The sequence below is a fragment of the Solanum pennellii genome, chromosome 5, assembly GCF_001406875.1.
Source record: "Solanum pennellii chromosome 5, SPENNV200".
Classification (NCBI taxonomy): domain Eukaryota; kingdom Viridiplantae; phylum Streptophyta; class Magnoliopsida; order Solanales; family Solanaceae; genus Solanum; species Solanum pennellii.
The window spans coordinates 70,837,734-70,859,441 of NC_028641.1; the positions used below are offsets into that span (position 1 = coordinate 70,837,734).

A 21,708-nucleotide genomic window follows, 5' to 3' on the forward strand; every position below is an offset into this window, starting at 1 on the left:
ATACGGGATCCAAATAATTAAATCAGAATCTAACATGGACTCTGAATGCAGGCAAAAAAAAAGTTACTCTAATAAGGCAACTCTCTCAACCATTTACACATGATATATTTTGTCCTTGTCTTTTTTTGTATCCTATCCTCAATTGTTAAGGAACTAGAGAAGACAACAAAAAATCACATGTGCATAGATTCATTTATAATTATTTTTTTTACTTATACGAAAATTATCACAAGTCAATATAGCTAATGATTTTTATAAAAATAAAAAATTACATCTTCACGTAAAATGAAACAGAGGGAATATGAAGGTTATGAAAAGGCTTTACAATGGGATTAGAGAACTTCTATACAAACAATCCTAAAAGATGCCAATCTTTATTTGTTTACACAAACTTAGGAACATCTAAGGACATATGAAAATAAACTAAAGAATTTATCTACAACATATTGACATATACACACAATTTGGGAAAAGGATATGATGATCTTCGCGGATCAAATCATCCATATAATATAAAAAAAGAAACTCCAGACGTTTGAGATCTTGTTAGTATGATCTTAGGGGTTCTTGTGCATTGAAACTGTACACACATTTGCCCTCCTTTGTGTCAACATATCCGCCTTTGTGTCAACATATCTCACTATTATACTGCGTATATGGATCAAAATTCAGATAGAGAAACAATGGATTATCGATAAATCTACAATGTATCTCTATTCGTGTAAACTCTCGTTGCAATAACCACCACTTGTTAAGACCTGTACAAGCACCATTGATTATGAATACATTACCAAAACATGTAACTAACATTCATGAATGAAGCAATGCACAAGAGATACCCTTTTTCTTCAGAGGGTTGTTCGGTTGTTTGTTCTGTTGTCCAGACGATATCTTTTAATCCTGAAGAGAAGTTCTTGTAAAACTGCAAATTTTAAGGTTCACTTATTAGAAGAGAATTCAGATGTCATGATGAAACGATGAATATAAACTAGAACGTAACGTGCCTTATGAAACTCTAATGTATCACCACCAGTTTTTCGGAGCTCAACCAAATGCACTGAGGGTGCTACTTCAAACACCTGAGGCAACAAGTATACATACAACAATGTACAACATTGATGAGAGGTGGAATATGAAGTCGTGATAAAAGTAAGTCGAGCTCAAGAGATGAGGATTGCTCAAGTCGTGATCATCACTAACTGATGTGGGAGAATCAACATAAACGAACTAAGTAATCACCTCTGTTGCTACAGCAAGGTGGCCTTTCCTTCCGGTCCTGTCGCCTTGTAACTTCATCTGGAATAGTCAAGGATACGAAATTTTTTTAAGACGTTCAAATCCTTCCTTCGTAATACAGTCAAATTTACACTAGAGTCAACTGATATCAGTCAAATCCAAACTAAAAGATGCAAGGTGTTAGTGACCTTGTAATTTTTCTTCTGGACACTGAATCCCAATGGTCTTGCAGTTTCCTCAATTTTGGAGATAATCTCATTAGCAGGCGACCGCGAAGTAAATTGTGTTTCTCTCTTGACAAGGGCCTATATTTTACCAATTCATACTATTAGAAAATGCAATTAGCAGAGGAATAAGCACTTTTTCGACACATTTCATGTATGGTAAAGTTAGATTATGTCTAAGTAACGTACTAGAAGATCAAACAAAATGACATCCTTACTGTGTTGTGCAACTTTCTCAGTCTTAACTATTCTTAGATATAACGGAATTTGAAAGATCATATACCGTAGATATGTCTGTCAGGGTGTTAACAAGTGTCTAGCTAGTAATATGTAAGGTACTCACCTGTTTTTCGAACAAATTTTCTAGGTTGAAACTTTTTGACCTTGAAATGAGCTCGAATGCATTGACAGAAGCAGGTTTTTCCTTTCTTTCTGTAACGAGATGATCCTGCAAAACATAAAATAAGCGTATCATTTGACACACGATGTTTGGTTCTCGATACAGATTATAAACATAGTTGAAAATGTGACTTACCTCCGAGCCATTGAATATGGCATCAATGTCATCAAGATTGACATCTTCGTCTTGCTCAAAAGGAGGCGGCTTGTAATCTTTCTTGAACCATTCATCTTCGAGTATCTCTGGAATAGTGATCCTCTAAAACAAAAGATCAGAAATCACTCATCGTAAACATAAATAGACACTCAAACTTGGCCTCAACTGGAGAGGATTGCACATCAACACACTTCAACTTAGTCTCAACTGACAACTAAACACTCCAACTCGTCCCCACTATGTCTCGTGGACACCCATTGTTGAAGTGACACATAAATTCTCGAGGTGTCTAGATAATCATTCTGTAAGTCGGAGTGTTCAACTAACACAATGGAGACGAGTTGAGGTGTGTCTAGATGCGCATACTCAAAGTTGGAGTGTTTACTGCCAGTTGAAACCGTCTGTTTATGTATCATGTCAATAACTCATTCTAGACAGTAAATTAAGCAAAGATAAAAGGGACTTACTGTGAGTGGATTCGGGTCAAGAATACGTTGGATCAGATTCTTTGAGCTGGAGGACAACCATGGTGGAAGTGAAAAAGTAGCCTTAAGGATCTGACAGCAATTACATGCAAAATTATTCAAATAACATTCTGAAAATAAACGAACGAAGAATTCCAGAAACATCACTGATCATTTGAAACTTTCAGAAATTACTTTTCGGTATAGAGCATTTAGGTTTGGTTCATCAAAAGGTAAGTATCCAGCCATTAGAACAAAGAGAATGACTCCACAGGACCAGACATCAGTTGTTGTACCATCATAGCCTTTGTCAGTTAGCACCTGATACAACACTTCTTGTTAAAGACAGCAAACAGTAAGATACAACTACTCCCTCTGTTTCAATTTGTTTATCTGGTTTTGACTTGTCACACAGTTAAGAAAATAAATAAGCCTTATGATTTGTGTGATCTCAAACGCCAAAATGTCCTTTAATCTTGCAGTCTTAAACATCACATGTCGGAAGTTAGGATCAAAGAGTTAGCCAACAAAGGAAAAAGACATTCTTTTTTGAAACGCACTGAAAAGGAAAGTAAGACAAACAAATTGAAACGGAGGGAGTAACTAGTAATAACTATTCTTAAGGTTGTTGTTACCTCAGGCGCGACATAGTTTGGTGTGCCACAAGCAGTATGAAGCAGTCCATCGTCCTGAATAACGTTGAGAGTATTCCATCAATAATACTAAAAAGTGAATACGATTGAAGTGAGGGACAGAGTGAATAGCTCTTTATATACTCTTTAACCTCTTTCAATCATACAGAATACTTACTCGAACTTGCTTGGAAAGTGCACTCAATCCGAAGTCTGAAACTTTCAGAGTACCAAATGAATCCAGCAATAGATTCTCAGGCTACAAATCGCATAACTCAAAATTAATACTAGCCAAATCGTGAAGGAAAAAAAAACTTTGGTATCTAAAAGAATGCGATCAAGGGTCAGAAACCTTCAAGTCTCGATGGAAAACACCTCTACTATGACAGTAATCAACGGCATTAATAAGCTGTTGAAAGTATCTTCTAGCTTCGTCTTCTTTGAGTCTTCCATGTCTAGCCTGTAATATATCTTATTTATAAGGACATTCTCGTTGCAATACAAGCGCAAACTTAATAAAAATGAACTTACAATTTCATCAAAGAGCTCTCCTCCATGTACATACTCGAGGACAATATAGATCTTCGTCTTACTAGCCATAACCTAATATGTAACCAGAGTTAGACGAAAGAGAATTACAAATATATGAAGCAATATTCTACCCTCTACGAGATAAGGATAAGGTTTGTGTATAGTCTACCCTCCCCAAACCCCATTTTATGAGATTACATTGGATGTGTTGTTGTTGTTATAACAAAGATATGAAGCACTCAAGACGATAAGCACGTGTAACTTCAAAACTTAGAAAAAATGGAAGCAAAAATCATGTGTATGCTTGTTCAATCGCCATAACTTGACATGGAAATGAGAAATGCTCAAATAAATTGTATGTTTACGACATACCTCAAAGATCCTTACGACATTTGGATGTCTGATCAACTTCATCGTTGATATTTCTCTTTTAATCTATCAATCAAAGTACATCATAGATCACAAAATCGCCCTTCCTTTCGAAATCAAAAGAAATTTGCAACAGAAATTCATCATCTAACATCTTTCATTCAGAACAAAAAACAACATGACAATGTACATTTTTACAGTTACTTATGTGCTAACTAGTTCAATTACACATCATAAAACTTTTGACTTCACAACAATCTCAAATGCTAGTAACTGAATTCTAAATTTAATTTTTTTACATTTTTATTGAATTTCATAACATATATATATATACATATATATATATATACAACGTTTGAGCCAACGCTACGCAATAGCCTACATGTGGCCCTGGATGCAAAATGTGTGTACAAAATACATGACAGGACAGGACAGGACAGGACAGGGCAAGGGAGGTACCTGTTCCATAATGTTTTGTCGTAGGACGCGATCACGATTGATGATTTTGATGGCTACATTTTCACCTGTTTGTATATTTTTGGCATACTTGACCTTAGCAAAACTTCCCTCACCTAATGTCTTGCCTAATTCATATTTTCCTAAACGTGTCCTACTACGACTAAATGGCGATGACGTTGACGTTGAGCTACTCATTATCGTATGAGTTCTTGCAGATATCCCTATTACCTGGAAACCGAATGTGATAAGAGGAAACGAAAAAATCCTTACGAGTTAGATTGCTTGTATTTTAATAATTGGATGAAAAGAAGAGAATAATATGCGAGACTTTCTCCACAATTTCATGGCTAAGCTTTCCAAAAAATGAGTGGCAAATCTACTACTCTCGTCCGTTCCAAAATAAGTGTAATTCTAGTAAAAATAAAATAATTTTTTTCTCGATTATATCCTTATATTGAAATTAACTAATTTTTTTTCTTAATTATGTTGAATTCTCGAAAAACCACTTAATATAAAGTACAAACGAATTGTTGATGTTCTTTCTTTTATGATTTATAATGAATGAATTTTACAAAGTTCAAGAAAATATTACTTTTTTTTTATAAATCATCCCTCATTTTAGTGGAGTTTTCAGCTATTTTTAAATCTCAAATAATGATTATTCTACTTTTAAGAAGAGTTTGAGAAAAAATAAAAGGATAATGTTGACAAACTATTGTTCAATTGATGTTTCTAAATATCTTTCTTAAGGAATGTGTCCGCATACCAATAATTCATTTATATTAGATCAGAAGAAGCATGTTGTATTGTTGGAACCAGTGAAATGTTTTTCAATGTCAAAATCATTAATAAGACAGAAAAGGGTCAAAATTATTTTTGAATCATGTGAAATAGATTATTGTATTGAATCGAGAAGTTATTTTGATAATTTTCACAATAATATTAAATGTTTTTAAAGATTTTTAATGTTGATAGTGAATGCCGTTTATTTTAGAAAAATAAGATTTGCAACCGAAAATTAATTATCAAAAACAGGTTTTACTAGCGGTTGCACTTGCTGCAGCATTGGTTCTGAACTTAAGAACACTTTTTTTGGTTTGTTATATTAACAACATGGCAAGTTTCATTCTTTCATGATTCTAGATCACGAGATTAGAATTCAATTTATAGTAATAGAAACTATGATCCAAACATTTCTTGATACTCTCTATATATAATTGTTCATACGTTCCTGATTCGACATCATACAGGAGTTTCCGAAGAATTCAATTTCACCAGATCCATGTCAAAGACAGCTGGGCAGTCGTTACACCATTTCAGATGTTACCAACAACAAATTAAGCTTTCATATAAAGACATATTTCAGAATTTATGTTACAGAACATTTACACATATAAGATAAATAAGTACAACCAACATGCTCCTAATGTAAATCTGAAAATATCAATCAATCAATTGATGGTGAATAGGAAACTGCCTACTCTAGCATCTGCTGTTGCATTGTCTGAGGTAATGATACAAAGTTATATATACGTCCCTATATAACGACTCAGTCTACAACATCTGAACGCGTTGGGAATTCCATTCCATGTAGTGCCGGTATGCTCTCCATATCTTTCTTTGAGAACAACGGAAAGAACCATAACACCTTATTTGCGCCAAAAACCTGTTCAAAATTCCTTTTCCAGCCCATGTCATACCTCCACTGCGGGGATTTTTTCTTCTCATAAACCTAAAAGACGACAGAAAACAATGTGATAACGATTCAAGGGAGAACATGTATGTTTGTTTTCCTTATCATTCCGCGAGTTGAAGGAGAAGCATTAAAATTGACATATAATGAACAATAATATCAAGGTTTGACATACCTCCACTGAAGTGGTGTTGCTTGAGAGCAGAGATGCATGCATAATTACAAAGCAGAGAAGACTGAGTGAAAAGGCTAAATTCAAAACTGCATCAAGGACAAATCGGTAAGAAACAAGGGAATCTAACAATCAAGACTAAGTCACTAGGATAGTAGGCGCTGTTTACCGAAGACTAGAAAAATGACTGCAATATTGCCTGGTAATAATGACTGATTCTTGGATTGCCGAAAGAATTTTATAAAACTGGGCAGCAGTACCAGAGTGTCCAACGTAGTTATCAAAAATGTGTACACCTGCAAAGATACTTGTGAGACATGAACACGAAAGGAAACATTACATATTACATGTATGGGAGAGTCCTTAGAAGCACAGAAACCAAACATTATATCATCGAAGATTCATTCTCGGAAGAAGTAGGAAGAGAAATTTTGAATTAGGAGGATCATCTGAGACTAATTCAGGTCCAACACAAATGAGTGACAGACACGAGCTCGCTTGTATCCAAATCCAACACAAACAAATGAGAATATGAGTCTGCCACGTCATTATAATTTATTAAATTTCAGACACACGTGTCTCTGAGTTTTGAGACATGTCCAGAAAGGAAATACCAGGAGGACAATACACAATATCAAGGGTAAAATATGAACTTTGGAAGAAACTAGTGGGTTCTTGTGTGATAATTGAAACTTACAAACAATTCCTAGCAATTCCTTAACCATAGAACTCAAAGCCATAGCATAGATAAGAAGAAGAAAGGAAAACCAAGAGTGTTGTTTCGCTTCCATTGCTCGACTCCATTCCTCTAATATTTAGAGGTCATAATATCCTTATGCTTTTCATTTGATACTACTCCCTCCATTCTAATTTATATGACACGTTTTCCTTTTTAAGTACGTTCCAAAAAGAATTGACAACTCAAAATTTGAAACAATTTACCTTACACTTCCATTGTTCCCTTAATGAGAAGCCTCATAACCACATGAATGTTATGGTATACTAAAGACCAGAAGTCCAAAAGTTTGATAGCCACAAAAATGTTATGGCATTTCTAAGACCACATGTTTTAAGAGACTTCTTTTGCTTCTTAAACTTTGTGGCAATTCAAACTATGACACATAAATTGGAACAAAGTATTTGTAATAACCTTGGATGCATTTTTTAATGCTTTACCAAGATAATAATAGATATTAATCAATATATCTATAAATTATGATGGTTGAGAAACAAGTAAAGAAAACGGATGACAGGACTATCCCGTCAAGGTTAGTGCAAGAATATGAGACAATCAACATCATGTGTGCATATAATGAAAAACTAAAACAATTCTAAGAAAACATGAAATACTTTGTTTCAAAGAATCCAGATCAGTATCAAGATCTAAATAGACATGTGGCTGAATACACTGATGTTTTTGCAAACACATGGCAGATCTGCCTATGACACTAGAAATGAAGAAAAACATACTCCCTCCGTCTCATTTTAGATGAAGCTGTTTGACTACGCCCAGGCGTTTGAGAAAGAAATAAAAGCAACATGCAGTCTTTAGAACATGTCATGACATTTATGAGACCATAAAATCATGTCACCACTCACCAAGGTAAAATAGAGTTTAAAATCAAATTGTTCCTAAATATAAAAAGGTGTCATTCCTCTTGAGGTTGACTAAAAAGAAAGTGTCACATAAGGATTGAAGGAATAATATTTTAGAGGTTTCCTTGTTCATTCGTTTGAACTGCATTAACTCTATAAAGAGGGAATCACACTTGATAACGATTAACAATTGGAGGTACCCGAAGAGAAACTAAATTCATCCTTGTCAGAAAAAGTGATAGTATTACATGTAAGACTATATAATACATCAAGAAAAGCACAAACCACCCCCACAGAGACTAATACTTCTAGATGTGAAGTAAACAAGCATAAGGAAAAAGGAAAGAAGCTACACACCATTGAGAAATCGGTGGTGGAGAATAAGAGGTACGAATGAAATAGCATTTAAAGACAAGCTATTGAAAGAGGAAGCAAGAGACAAAGAAGATAATTCAAATACTCGGTGGAAATGACAAGTTGACATAAGAAAATAGCAAGTGAAGTTCTAGCTACGTCTTGAGACATATGAACATTACCACAAGAACTTGGTGGAAGAACAATGAATCTGAGTAACAGTTAGAGCAAAAAAATTAAAGTGCAGTTCCCAGCCTTGAAGATGGAGAGTTCTTTAAAGAGTACAAGAGGGCTAAGACGCTAAAAGACAAAAGAAGACAAGTCTTACACGAGTTGTATCAGAAGCTAGGGCAATAAGGGAAAAATGTATAAAGCAGTATGAGCTAGTATGACCAAAATTGAGTATATTGAAGCAAAATCATCATAAAGAATATGAAAGCGGAAAAAAAAACCTATGGCTCAAATCTGATCCTTATAGAGGTCTAGAAATTCATTGGAGGTGGTTGTGGAAGCATAGCTAAGAAATTAACCGAAGTCTTGAATTAAAGAATGAAAAGATTTCAATGAGCGGAAAAAGTCTTGTCTTTGTCCCAAAATAGAAAGAATAAAAGAGATATTCAAATGTGTGCAAACTCTCGCGTTATTAACTTTAGGTGTTTTAGAAATTTTTTGGACGAATGATAGAGCATAAGCTTAGACACATTGCAAGGATAAAGAGCAAATTTGGCTTATACCTACTCAGATACCATATTTTTTATCAAAAATATTGATGAAAATTCAAATAGAAGGATATTCGTGATATACATAGACTCGGAAATAGCAGGTGGTAAAGCATCAAAGTCTAATCATCTGGTTGGTGCTTCAGTAAAAAGAAAAGCATATCAAATAAATGAATGCAATAAAGAGTATTTATATAGAAGTGGTCACTAGTTGAGAATAGTGGAAACAAATACAAGAGGAGTTTCTTATAACTGTGGTTATACATCAGAGATTTCCTTAATTTCCTACTTGCCAACTTTATTTATGGATGACCTAACCAATAGCACACAGGGAAAAATTTCTTAGTCCATGCTATTTGAAAAGTCAATAAAATGTTGTAACTGTGGAGAAGCATCCCTAGAAAACTAGGATTTAAGATAACTAAAGTATGACATAATATATGTGCTGCAACCTCCAAGTTTAGTCCCCATATAAGAATAAAGGAAGAAGTGAGCTAATGTGATTATGGTATCAAAATGCAGATAATTCAAGCATCCGCACCCTATCTTCTCGGAGAATGTAATGGATACTCATAAATTAAAAGCAGAAATGGTTGAAATTGAGAAGTCCTATGCAGACAATGTTATATGAGTGTGAATTTGGGACAGTAAGGCTCAAAGTATCCTCCAGTTAAGAGTTGTAAATTATCAACGTTAAGTTAAATGTGTGATCATTCATGATTGGACTTGATTAGAATGCTTAAATCAGATAGAGGATGCAAATAGCACAAAATAAAAGTAGAAGTCATTTCAGATGATTTGGCTTCTTCTTAGACATACAAATGCACCATTATAGTTGATAATGTTTAAGGTACTAAAAAGTGGACAAAGTGAATCTAAAATTCAATGGAAGGAAATTAACTTAAAACATCTATAATCTCTAGAAATGATTGCCCCTAAGAACAGCACTCAAAAGGAAAAAAGGAGCTATATATGTGAAATGAACTTGAGATTAACGATAAATTATTGTTGCTCCTACACTAAGAGTTAGACCATTTGTTCACCAAAGCTTTTTGGTCTAGCAAGAAAATTGAACTTCAGTAATTGCAAATGCTTGAGATTTAGTGAACCTATACTTTTTACTGGGAAGGTGTGAAATTTAGTAAAACTCTGCTTTTTATTGGAATGTGTGAAATTAATGAAACCAGATCTTTAGAGAAGACTTAATCTACCTTAAAAGACAAACTATTTGCAAGTATTGAAAAGGACTGGCCCCTAATGAGAAGAATAGATATAGGGAGTCATATGACAACTCCAAAATGGGGAATCACAGTTGATTGAGTGACATAAGTTGGCTTGTTTATACTTACTACTTACTGATTTGATTTGTCAGGACAGATAATTTAAGACAGTTGCCTTATAATAAAACTTCAATCCTCATGCTTTTATCAAAAAAAAAAATTCAAAATTGTCATGCATTTATCAAAAATCAAGAGAGCTGTTAAAGAAAGCAGCATAACTTTTTCACACCAAATTAATGAAAAAGGTCTTAAAGTCGATTTCAGTCACCAAAATTTCAGTAGGCAAAAACATGTAGAGGAAACAGAAAATCCCAAAATGGACATAACAAGGTGATTCGAACTTGCATCAACTTTCTATCTAAGATTACTTTAACGACCTTTTAATGAATGGCATAACTATAACGACGACCAAATAATAGAAGCAAGAAAAAGACCGCTATAGATTCACCATATTTAGGATATGAACATGTTCAGGACCTCATTCACAGGCAAGAAGACTGCAGGTGTGTTTCTTCTAGATTTTTCTGCAAAAAGCATTACAAAACTAAGCAAAATGTTCCAAAGCCAACTCCATACCACAAAAAGGAGAAAAAACTTGTAGTTGCGAGCTCCGACACAATTGACAACCCATATGCAGTGGTGATCCATCTTAAGAACACATCTTTGACCTACAAGACAAAATAGAATTTTCAGTTCAGCAGATATTAGTTTTTGGTCATATAAGTTCCTAACTACTGCAAACTGAGACATGCCACGATAGCCATAGAACAAAAGGTCTTGGGGATAAAATGATGTAAATAATAAGGCGACACTTCTAAGATATGGTACAGCGAAATCGAAATCACCGTGCATGCGAATTCATGGGAAAATATGCATACCCAAATCGACCATACTTTGACAGGAGAAATGTCTAAAGACAATAGAAAAGAGAAATGAATACGAAAGTAAACCTCTCATCTCACACCAAACATGCCAGATAAGGATTAAGATAAAGATCCTAGGGTGTAGCACTCCAAGACATGCTATTCCTTTGGGCTAGAGGTGGAAAATGGACAAAACAGTTAAAATATGTGGGCTACAAATGAGCATGTCTGAAGAATCATATAACTCATTACAATCCATTTACCCATTTTATCACCTATAGTTCCGCTGAGGGACAAAGGAAAACTCTATCTGTACAATCAGAGTTTGGGAATAAGCAAACAGTTAATCAGTCTAGCACGTACAAACAGAACAGTGATGACAACGTGGTGGCTTGCCGTTTTGGCATTTACTGCAATAGCCTCTAGACTGAGACTGTCTTCTTTCTATCTGTTCAGTTGATAATGTTGGAGTAGGGTTCTCGATTGATGCATAATCAGATAAAGCAACTGAGTTGCCCTCCTCTATGTTCTGCTCCGATACTAGTTTCCAGTTTTCAGGGACAGAACCAGGATCCTGAATTACTACCTTAATATAGCTCCACATTAGCATTACAAGCTGCAAGATGAATTACAATTTTATATTAGGCTTGTTAAACCCAAATACTGAACTGAAGGAAACAATCCTCCAAATTAAATGATGCCTCCTCTAGGGCATTCTTCTTGTGAATGTGCAATTTTAACAATTGCATCTCATGTTCGAAATGCGTGAATTACCTGCAACACCAGCCATATCACAGATAAGAAAAGTGCAGTTTCTACACAATAGGGAAATGTCTGAGTCATATATTATCATTCATGAATTTTACGAGCACAGCATAAGGGCAGTCTCTGAACAAATAAGGATCTTCCAGGAGTCATGTTTATTAATGAGCCATCCGAGCACAACAGGCAAAGTAGAGTTTGATGTTTGATGATGTTGAATCTGGTTAATATAACATCAAGGATGTTATTAAGGAGCCAGAACAGCTCAGCAAAGCTTTGTCGAGTACTTGCATACTACAGACTGCAGGTTCAGAGATCTGTGAATTGGATGGGAAGGCTCAAAGGCATGAACACAAGCACACTATAGATAGCTCACTGAAGCTGTTGAATGTTTCAGGGTTTAGTAAGTATGCTAAGTATCTAGACCTTGCTATATCATTCTCTCTTTGAGCAGTATGGAATATAGTTTCAAACTTCTCTCCACATATTCTGACACTTGAGCAGGTACGTTAAGGAAGTCTACCTCATGCTTGCGTGTGGTCACTATTTTTGCAAATGATACGCAAGATTTTGTCTAGTTAGTAATATCTAAGCTAATCACAACTGGCATGAGATTAAAATCTAAGGACCAAAGTGCTTGCTAAAATATTTCCAACCCTTGACTGCTAAAATTGCATATTGCATAATCTTCCAATCTCTACTTGATCTATACCCTTCCTTTACAACTTGTAGGAAGAAAAGCTCAAATCCACTCAATGGTAACTGTTCCAAGTATATCCTTCAATCCATTTCCTTTACAGGAACTGCCTTTCAAATTTGTCTAGGTTGATAAATTTTAAAAACTTGTCTTGATTGACGTCTTCAATATATGACAAACAGATAAAGTATTTCTTCTCCGCGAATTCGGATGTCATAGATTATTACTACCTTTTCACATAACTAGCAAAAGTTTTGGTAATAGCCAACCAGCACTATGTTACAACTAGATAGGTACAAAAGATCTATATAAAGGAACTGAGTTATGTAAATTTTTCGCATATATTTGTGCTCTGTATATAAAAATCTTAACCTTCTCAAGATATATTTTGAGGTTCTACCACATAGCAATTACATACAGACTCTTGTACTTCAAGCTATATACAGAACCCATTTAACCTTCAGGACACCTTTGATTATTTTCCCAAAAGACAGTCTAGAACTGTGATTCATATCTTCTTTATCTCCTGTTAGTCTTCCTTCCCACACAACACCAAAAGAATTATTGTGCTCTCAGAAGATAGAACTTCCAAACCTATTTCAAATTAATTCTCTTAACATATTCTTCTAGACATGACCTATTCATCCCATATATGCTTAGAGAGAGTCTTCTTAACTGAAAGACATAGGGGAAGTGGGAAAAAATGTTAGTATGCTCAAATTACTGCTGACCTTGATAACACCAATTGCATAGTTAAAACCCTCTTTTCCATAGATTATTCTGTGTCAAAGAAGCACTACCAGCACCTATCCTACTAAAGCGACCAACCTTACTAGCAACTTTGGTTTTCCAATCAACTTCCACGATTCTTTTCATTGATACTACTTGAGGCAGTTAGGGAATTACAGCATGATTTAACTATAAAATTGCATCACTTTTCTGAGTCCTCAATGTAGCATCTAATTATTCCATGGTTTTTTTACCTCATCTATTCCTTCAGCAGTGAGGACAAACATTCAATTTCCCAGTCATTACAGGCCCTCCTAGAACAGATATTCCAATCATTTTGGCTTTACACTGAGCTAGATGCTTAGGTGCTTCACCGGTTGTAACTGTACCAGAAGGCTCCTGAAACTACTAGTCTGGAGGGGTATTATCCAGCCAAGAGGCAGGCATCTCATTTATTGAAATATAACTGCAAATAAAGGAGGGTCAATTGACTCCATATGCTGGGAAAACTATCAGATATCTTTTATATAGCTGGACTATATCCCCAATTTTTTCTCATAAGAATCTATAGGCATTAAAGTCACCACCCAAGGTATAGTGATAGTCCTCTATTAGAAAGGGCTCAAAACAAGTCTGTTTATTCATTTCTTGCATTTTAATGCACCCAAGAAATTATTGAAAAATAATAAACAATATACGAGAGAACAGCACAGATTGAGTGAAAATCAAATACAATAGGCTTATACAACCACCATCATTACATCAATTATAATCGAATGTGGTCCCACAAGTGTAGTCTTGGGAAGGTGGGGTGTACTAAGATCTTACCCCTACCTTTGTGGGGCAAAGAGACTCTGATAGACCCTCGGCTATAAGAAAAGCGATTTGCAAAACAGGTTTGGAAAATAAAAGAGAAAAGAAAGATATGAAGAGACTATTAAGGAAAAGAAAAATATCAAATGCAAAAAAGAAAAGATAACCAAAGTAAAAGAAAAACTACTGAACTAAAAAATTGAAAGAATCAAGGTAATGTAGAACAGTAAAATTGAAAGAATAAGGTGCTCTATGCTCTGCCAAAGAAAAAGGAAAAATCATCTGATTACCTACAAATCTTCCACCCTAATCTTCAACATCCATGCACTCTATTTAGGATTACATCATCAATTAGCTGAAAGTGTGTCATGTCCTATCTAATCACCTCTCTTTAACTATTCCTCGATCTATCTCTACCTCTCTTAGGACTGTCACTGACACCTCTGCACCTCCTCACTAGGTATCTGCACTTCTCTTTGCATACTCAAACCATCTTGTCCTCACCAGGGGCGAACCTTGCCCAGTATATCCTCGTTCCTAATATTGTCTCTCCTAATATGCACACATTCATCTACACATCCTTTATTTCCGTCTCTTCCATTTTCTGGATGAGTGAGTTTCATGATCAATAATCTATCCCATACAACATAGTCGATGTAATAAACACTCTATAAAACTTACTCTTGAGTTTGGTGACACATTTTTATCACATAGAATATCAAATGCAAGTCTCTTTTTCATCCACCTCAATCCAACATGATATGTGACATCATCGTCAATCTTCTTATTCCCTAGGATTATCGACCCACCTAGGAATATTGACCCATGATACTTGAAACTCACTCTCTTGGGGATAACTTGTGTACCAGTCCTCACATACACACCCTTCTCATTGTTGCGTCACTGAACATACACTCCAAGTACTTGTTTTAGTACTACTAAACCTAACTATCTCCAAACCACCAAGCTATTGTCATTTGTCAACATTGTTGCGTGTCTCGTCTATTAATACTATGTCATTTGCAATAACATACACCATGGTACCTCTCTTAAAATTTGTTGTGGCAACTTATCCATCATCATGAAAAGTAAAAACACGCTAATAGTTGATCACCTCGATGGGAAGTGTTTCGGGTCTCCTCCCAGTGTTCTCACTCAGGTTTTGGCTCCGTCATATATGTTTTTGATCACTCTAATGTATGCCACAAGTACACCTCTAGACTTCATGCATCTCCGCAAAAAACCTCCCTTAAGACTTTGTTGTAGGTCTTTTTTAGGTCAATGAACACCATACATAAATCTTTTTCCCCATCCATGTATTGCTCCAACAATCTCCCTAAAAGATGAACGGTTTCCACTAATTTAATGTAAGCGATCTTCTCGGCTTCCACTTTCCCTTGGGCCTATCCATTCCACCACCAACCTCCTCCTGTGACCACCAAAATTACCCTTCGAGACCGCTAACGCCCCTCAAGTTGTTGCCCTAATACAATTAATTGTCGTAGTCGGTAGTCCACAAACTATTTGCATCCCCCGCAATTTCCCAAGCCCCCATAGTCATCAACTTCTCTCCTAACTCCTGAATTTTATCCTTAGTCAGGCCCCTCACCTAATCCTTGGTTGGTCATACAAAGTCTCCTTTCCTCTTTCTTCTAATCCCTAGATCTATTACCAAGAGAAATGACTTTATAGTCTTTACCTAAGTTGCTCGAACTCGGGTGCGGGTATCCGAGATGGATGCGAATCCGAGAGTCGGATTCGGCGAAATCCAAATTTTAAGATTCGTGGGTGCGAATCCGAGTATGGATACGGGTGCGAGGATACGGCTAAAAAATTTCAATATTATAAAAATATAGTTATGAAGATATTCTACTTCTTAATCTTATAGCTTATAACATCTAGTCTGCGTGGATTTAAAATTTATACATTACGTGTTAAAATTTGAAACTTTAACAAAATAATAAAAATATATTTAAAATTTTAACAAAATAATAAATATATTTAATATAATTTTACAATGAAATTTGTAGATGTAAAATGTATAAATATCTTATCTTTTATCTATATAAGGTAAAAAAGTTGTTTCCAATAGAATCTCTATTTAAAAAGGAAATTTTAATATAACTTGTAGTATAATTTAATGGTATGAATTTTATTACTTCATTCATCCCATTTTATGTAATACACTTGAGTATACGTTAGAGTACTAACACACTTTAATATATATATACTAAGTACTAAATAAAAATACACTTATTTTTTAAAAAAAAAATAAAAAATTCTCTGGCTCCCTGCAGACCATGTACTTATTTAAGAAAAGTCAATGTACCTTTTCAAGAAAAAGTAAAGAGCACGTACTTTTCAAGAAAGATTAAAAAAAGGCTATGTATATTTCTTTTTACTTGTTTCAACTTTCAAGAAAAATACATATTTCTTTTACTTGTTTCAACTTTCAAGAAAATAACTCTTCTTCTTCTCTTTTCAGTTCTTTGTAGTTCTCAACTTTCCGGCGTTGTCGCTGGCGTTATCGCCGAAAACTGATTTTCTCTTCTTCTCTTCTTCTCTTCTCTCTTCTCTGTACTTTTTCAAGCTTTGTACTCTTTACGTCGTCGGAAATTGATTTTTTCTTCCCCAATCTTTTCTCGCTTCGGTCAAAGTGTCCGGATTGGATTGACCGAATCCGACACACACCCCGCACCCGCACCCGCACCCGCACCAGAGTCGTGTCGAGACAGGTTCGCCTGCAATAATGAAGAGTCCGCGCAACTTAGGTCTTTACATAAACTTCTAGAGTTGAGGGCTTATCAAAACAACCTTTCTACCTTCGCAAAATAGGGGTAAAGCTACGTACAAACTGCCCTTCCCATATTCACTTGAGGGATTACACTAGGTATGTTATTTTTGTTGTTGTCCTTGCGTAAACCTCTATCAGTCTTCCTAAGAAGTAAGTAACTGATTTGAGTCTTTGCCATCATACTATCGAAGGTTTCTCAAAACTCAAGCTAGCTATCACCACACCAAATAGTTATCTCATAGAATTATGATTCCTCCAATTCTATTAGTGGTTGGTAGAAAAATATACTCCCATCTTCATGGTAAACTTAGCCCAATGAATCTCTCCATCCATTTCTCCTCCTAAAATCTTTGAACCTTTTGCCTTCTGGCTTATAACTTTATCTACATTTGTCAATAATTAGGCATGACCTTCCTCTACTTTACCAATGCATGAAGTTGTGTTTAACTCATCTTCTTCAATTATTTCCATTCAAAATCCAACACACTTTGTGCAGTATCAAGAAAAAATAATGTTCACATTCTTTTTTAAGAAACTTCTACCTCATATTATACAAAACCAAAGGAAACATATATTAGCAAACTTGAAGCCATATCTGGAATACATATAAACTGGAACAAGAGTCATTTGTATCCAATTAATGTGGTTCCGAATATGGAACACCTCTCACAAACCTTGGGAGGAGTGATAGGTACTCTGCCATCAGTATACTTGAGCATGCCTTTGGGGGCAAAGTTTGGAGCCATAGACATTTGGAACCCAATAGTGGAGAAATAAGAAAAGACACTAGCCAGACGGAGATCACAATACCTCTCCTTGGGAGGTAGCTTAACACTGATAAACTCTATTCCGGATGCTCTCCCTACATATATGCTATCTATCTTCTATATTCCCCAGTCAGTAGTTCAGGGGTTGGACAAAATTAGAAGAAACTTCTTGTGGCAAGGAAATAAGAAAAGAAAAGGCTTTCACTTAGTCAAGTGGAAGAACATCATCATAAGTAAGATGCAAGATGGATTGAGTATCAAGAATCTCAAAAACCATAGCAAAGCTCTTAAGGTGAAATGGTTATGGAGGTACCATCAGGAGGACCAAGTACTATGGTATAGGGTGATCAACAACAAGTATGAGGAGCTAAATAAATGGGTAACCAACGAGGTAAATACCCCTATGGGATTAGCCTTTGGAAATCCATCCGATATTTTGGCCCTTTCTTAGTAATCAGTCAACTGTGAAGGTACAAAATGGCAGAAAAACCAGTTTCTGGTTTGATAAATGGTTGTATGAGCCTCAAAGATCATTTCCCCGACATCTTTACACTGGCTCAACACCAACAGAAGAAGATTGTCGCTGAAATGTATACACAACAAGGCTGGGATCTGATTTTCAGAAGAAATCTGAATGACTAGGAAATTCCCAGAATACTTGAATTGTTTAAGGTTCTGGAGAGTTTTCAAGGTACACAAACAGGCGAGGATTATTTATGGTGGCAGGGGCACAACAAAGGTAGTTACAAGGTGAAAGAAGGATACAAACAGATAAGTATCGGTGGCATTCAAGACTTCAAATGGCCTTGGAAGCAAATCTGGAGGATCAAAGTGCCACACAAAGTGGCATGCTTTACATGGCTACTAGCTAAGGAAGCAGTTTTGACATTGGATAATGTGGCCATGAGAGGAATCTCTCTATGCAACAGATGTTCCTTGTGTGGGAAGGCTAATGAGACAATGAGACATCTCTTCTTACATTGTTGTGGCAGATTTTCCTTAATCTCAGAGGCATATCTTGGTGTATGCCTAGCAAGATTGATGAGACTCTATTCGGTTGGGAGATGTCTGGAGTTGGGGCTACAAACAGAGAAAGATGGCGGATGATCCCTGCTAGTATTTGGTGGACTATATGGAGGGAGAGAAACGAGAGATGTTTTGAGAATAGGAACAACAACCTGCAGGAAGTTTAGCTTAAGTGTATTTTGTTGTTCTGCTTTTGGTGTACAAATGTATACTCCAATGAAACTGAGTCAATCATAAATGTTTTAGGATCCATTTAGATTTGGTTCAGTTTTTAGGATAGATAATACTTCCTTTTTGCTTTTGTAAATATGGTTTTTCAGTACTACCCAAGTACTATGTGAAATACAAATGTTACCAGTTTCAAAACAAAATAAAATCAAAGGGAGTTATCCAATTTGAAGCAAAGGATAACACAAAAAGTTACATGGTCTCGCTGCTCCACTTTAAGAATTTGTTTATTCCTACTATTTCCAAATAGCAAAGAACAAATTTTGTCACCCCAACATGTTCTTGTTAACAGCAAAGAGTAAACATTGGCAACTATAGTCCAAGTAGCAAAGTCATGTTAGTTTGATTTGAGATGGACACAGAAAGAAGGAAGTAGTACAATATGAAAAGCTATAAGATCTCTTTTCTCTTAGCGACACAGCACTGCAGTACATACTGTCATACAAGTTACGTAATTGACACCAATCAAATAAACATTCTAACTCTCATCTCAATGTTGTGTCCAATTTGGGCTAGAGATAGGAGCAAGAACAACTAATAGCACCTTTGCTATCTCAATTCTCATTTATTTACCTCTCATTGCATTAGCCTATTCATAGTCTTTGGCTTTTTGAACCAGAGATCACCTAGTATAATTGTATTCTTACTTTTGATATCTCGCATCGTCATATGTTTACTGTGTTGCGATTATTGCACTATATTGTTGGTTCAACATGTTAATCGCTACATTTTCTACACTGTTTTCTTCTTTCATAGTACTTGGATTTGGTGCACTCGAACCAAGGGTCTTTCTGAAATAGCCTCCAAAAGGTAGTGGTAAGGTCTGCATACACTCTAGCCTCCTCATAGTGGATTTTCACTGGGTATGTTGTTGTACCTCTCTTTTTCCCTATCCCCTTCACTTAACCTTTTTCCTTCACTCTTTGGTTCTTTCTTCATCTACCACTGTTTTACATGCTCTCTCTCTTCTTCCAATTCATGGCGAATTTCTTCTTTATTAGTAAGTAATACACAATAATGCAAAATGTGTTGCTTATGAAATGGTCCTATACAATATATGTTCATAACAGATTCCATTTTGAGTGAATAGAGATAAAAAAAAAAAAACTAGAAAAAGGCAAAAGAATGAGAACTTACAAGGATATGAAAGATGATAATAATTGTGAAAGATAAGAAGGAAGTGAAGCCACCATCAAGGAGACGAGGAGCCCAGATAAGAACGACGACGGCATAATACGAAAGTACGACAATAGCAAAAACGATGAGGATCATGAAATAGCCAATAACTTTGAGTCCAGAACACAGCCTGAATGGATTGAGATCCATTGCAGGAGTGAGAGTATTTCGAGGCAGAAGTAGACCGGGCGTCCGTCGGGATCGAGCTGGGAAGAAGCGTCTCCAGATATGGGAAGCCAGCTCGATATTCCGTCGGAATTTTTTATTCTGGCAGAATGAGAACGCCGGCCGGTCACCGGAACACGGAGTTCTGCCGTCGAGAGACTTGCAAAATGTTCAATATATGTCGGTCTTTGCTTAACAACAGTGAAACAGAAAATTTTGACTCAAAAGTATGCGAGAAAGAGAAAAAAAAAAACCAAGGATAAAAGATAGAGTGAGTAACACGCGTAAGATTAGTATAAAATATCAAAAATGAATTGAAATTTTATTAAAGATAAGTGCCCCTCAGTAAAATATTATTCGATTTTTAAAATATCATTCGATTTTTAAGTATGAAATTGATCACTCAAATAACTATTTCAATTAATTTTCATATCATTAAGAATACCAACTTAACTAAATTTTTGAGGTGCAATATTTTGATTTTTTATCGAAAAAGACTTAAAAGTACCTTTAAATTATTCGAAATAGCTCATATATACCTTTAAATTATATTTCGGCTCAAAACTATCATTCCCAACATACTATTGGGTCAAAATACCCTTTTTGTTAACTGAAACTGTTAAATGTCATGTGGATGTCACATGACATGCCACGTAAACACCACAATTTCATTCATTTTCACGTAGACTAATATTTCTAATCCCTAATTTTCCCCCTCATTTCTCTATTTCCAACTGAAACCATTACACACTCATTTTCTCCATTTCCCTTTAGAAACAATTTCATCTATTTCCTTAATTTCCCACTCATTTCTCCATTTTCCTTAGATGAATTAAAACTTATCTGAAACCATTCATGTTAGAGAGTCCTAAGTAAATAATTCTGTAATAAAAAAAAAAAGTAAGTCAATTTTCAATGGTCTTATACGGTGATTGCGTAGATGATGACAGAATTTCAACTGAAAATGAAAGTAACACCTAGAAATTTAATGCCTAACTTGACTCGTAGGAAGCTTGATTATTACTTCTCACAAAAATTTAAAAAATATGAAGCTTGTTTGTAATAACAAAACTGTTAAGAATTACAAACTCACAGATGTCTTAGCATTTGGTTTAGGTTCTTGTATTCCATTTTTTTTAGCTAATTTTACTATATTTGAGAAATTTGCATGATTTACCCTCTACCTAGCTAGTTACAATTATTCTAGACATTTACATCAATGTAAATTAATGATGCAGTAACATTATTCACCATAGTTTGGAAGCTAAAGTTAAACAAACAGTGGCCACTACTAAATCCACTAAGCCATGAAATTGAACATGTGAACAAAAATAAGCTAAAACTAAGATAATGTTGCTGTAATGAGTGGAAAATTAGGAAAATGGATGAAATCATTTCTAAGG

The 21,708-nt window shown here is 35.3% G+C and overlaps 2 protein-coding genes across 4 annotated transcripts; both read right to left on the reverse strand.

Moving 5' to 3' along the window:
* Positions 1–239: 239 nt before the first annotated feature.
* On the reverse strand, positions 240–4,766 carry LOC107020719 (CBL-interacting serine/threonine-protein kinase 9). The gene is made up of 15 exons (XM_015221184.2): positions 4,472–4,766; positions 4,016–4,078; positions 3,644–3,715; positions 3,465–3,572; positions 3,291–3,371; positions 3,116–3,169; positions 2,676–2,801; positions 2,484–2,573; positions 1,996–2,118; positions 1,804–1,908; positions 1,425–1,541; positions 1,240–1,296; positions 1,005–1,079; positions 840–922; positions 240–758 (listed from the first exon to the last, which is right to left on the reverse strand). Exons 1-15 carry the CDS (start codon positions 4,664–4,666, stop codon positions 752–754), a joined length of 1,356 nt encoding a protein of 451 aa, XP_015076670.1. The 5' UTR covers positions 4,667–4,766; the 3' UTR covers positions 240–751.
* A 1,019-nt stretch (positions 4,767–5,785) lies between these two features.
* Positions 5,786–20,565, reverse strand: LOC107020720 (probable protein S-acyltransferase 12). Of its 3 annotated transcripts, none has more exons than XM_015221185.2 (6): positions 20,102–20,563; positions 11,512–11,764; positions 10,763–10,953; positions 6,506–6,632; positions 6,340–6,425; positions 5,786–6,203 (listed from the first exon to the last, which is right to left on the reverse strand). In XM_015221185.2, the coding sequence occupies exons 1-6, from the start codon at positions 20,288–20,290 to the stop codon at positions 6,021–6,023; spliced, it is 1,029 nt and encodes a 342-aa protein (XP_015076671.1). In that variant the 5' UTR covers positions 20,291–20,563; the 3' UTR covers positions 5,786–6,020. The 3 variants fall into 3 exon arrangements, 2 of the variants coding, with proteins under 2 accessions (XP_015076671.1, XP_015076672.1); XR_001456958.2 differs by having other exon boundaries at positions 5,790–6,203; positions 10,734–10,953; positions 20,102–20,565; XM_015221186.2 differs by having other exon boundaries at positions 6,021–6,203; positions 10,862–10,953; positions 20,102–20,561.
* Between the last annotated feature and the right edge of the window lie 1,143 nt (positions 20,566–21,708).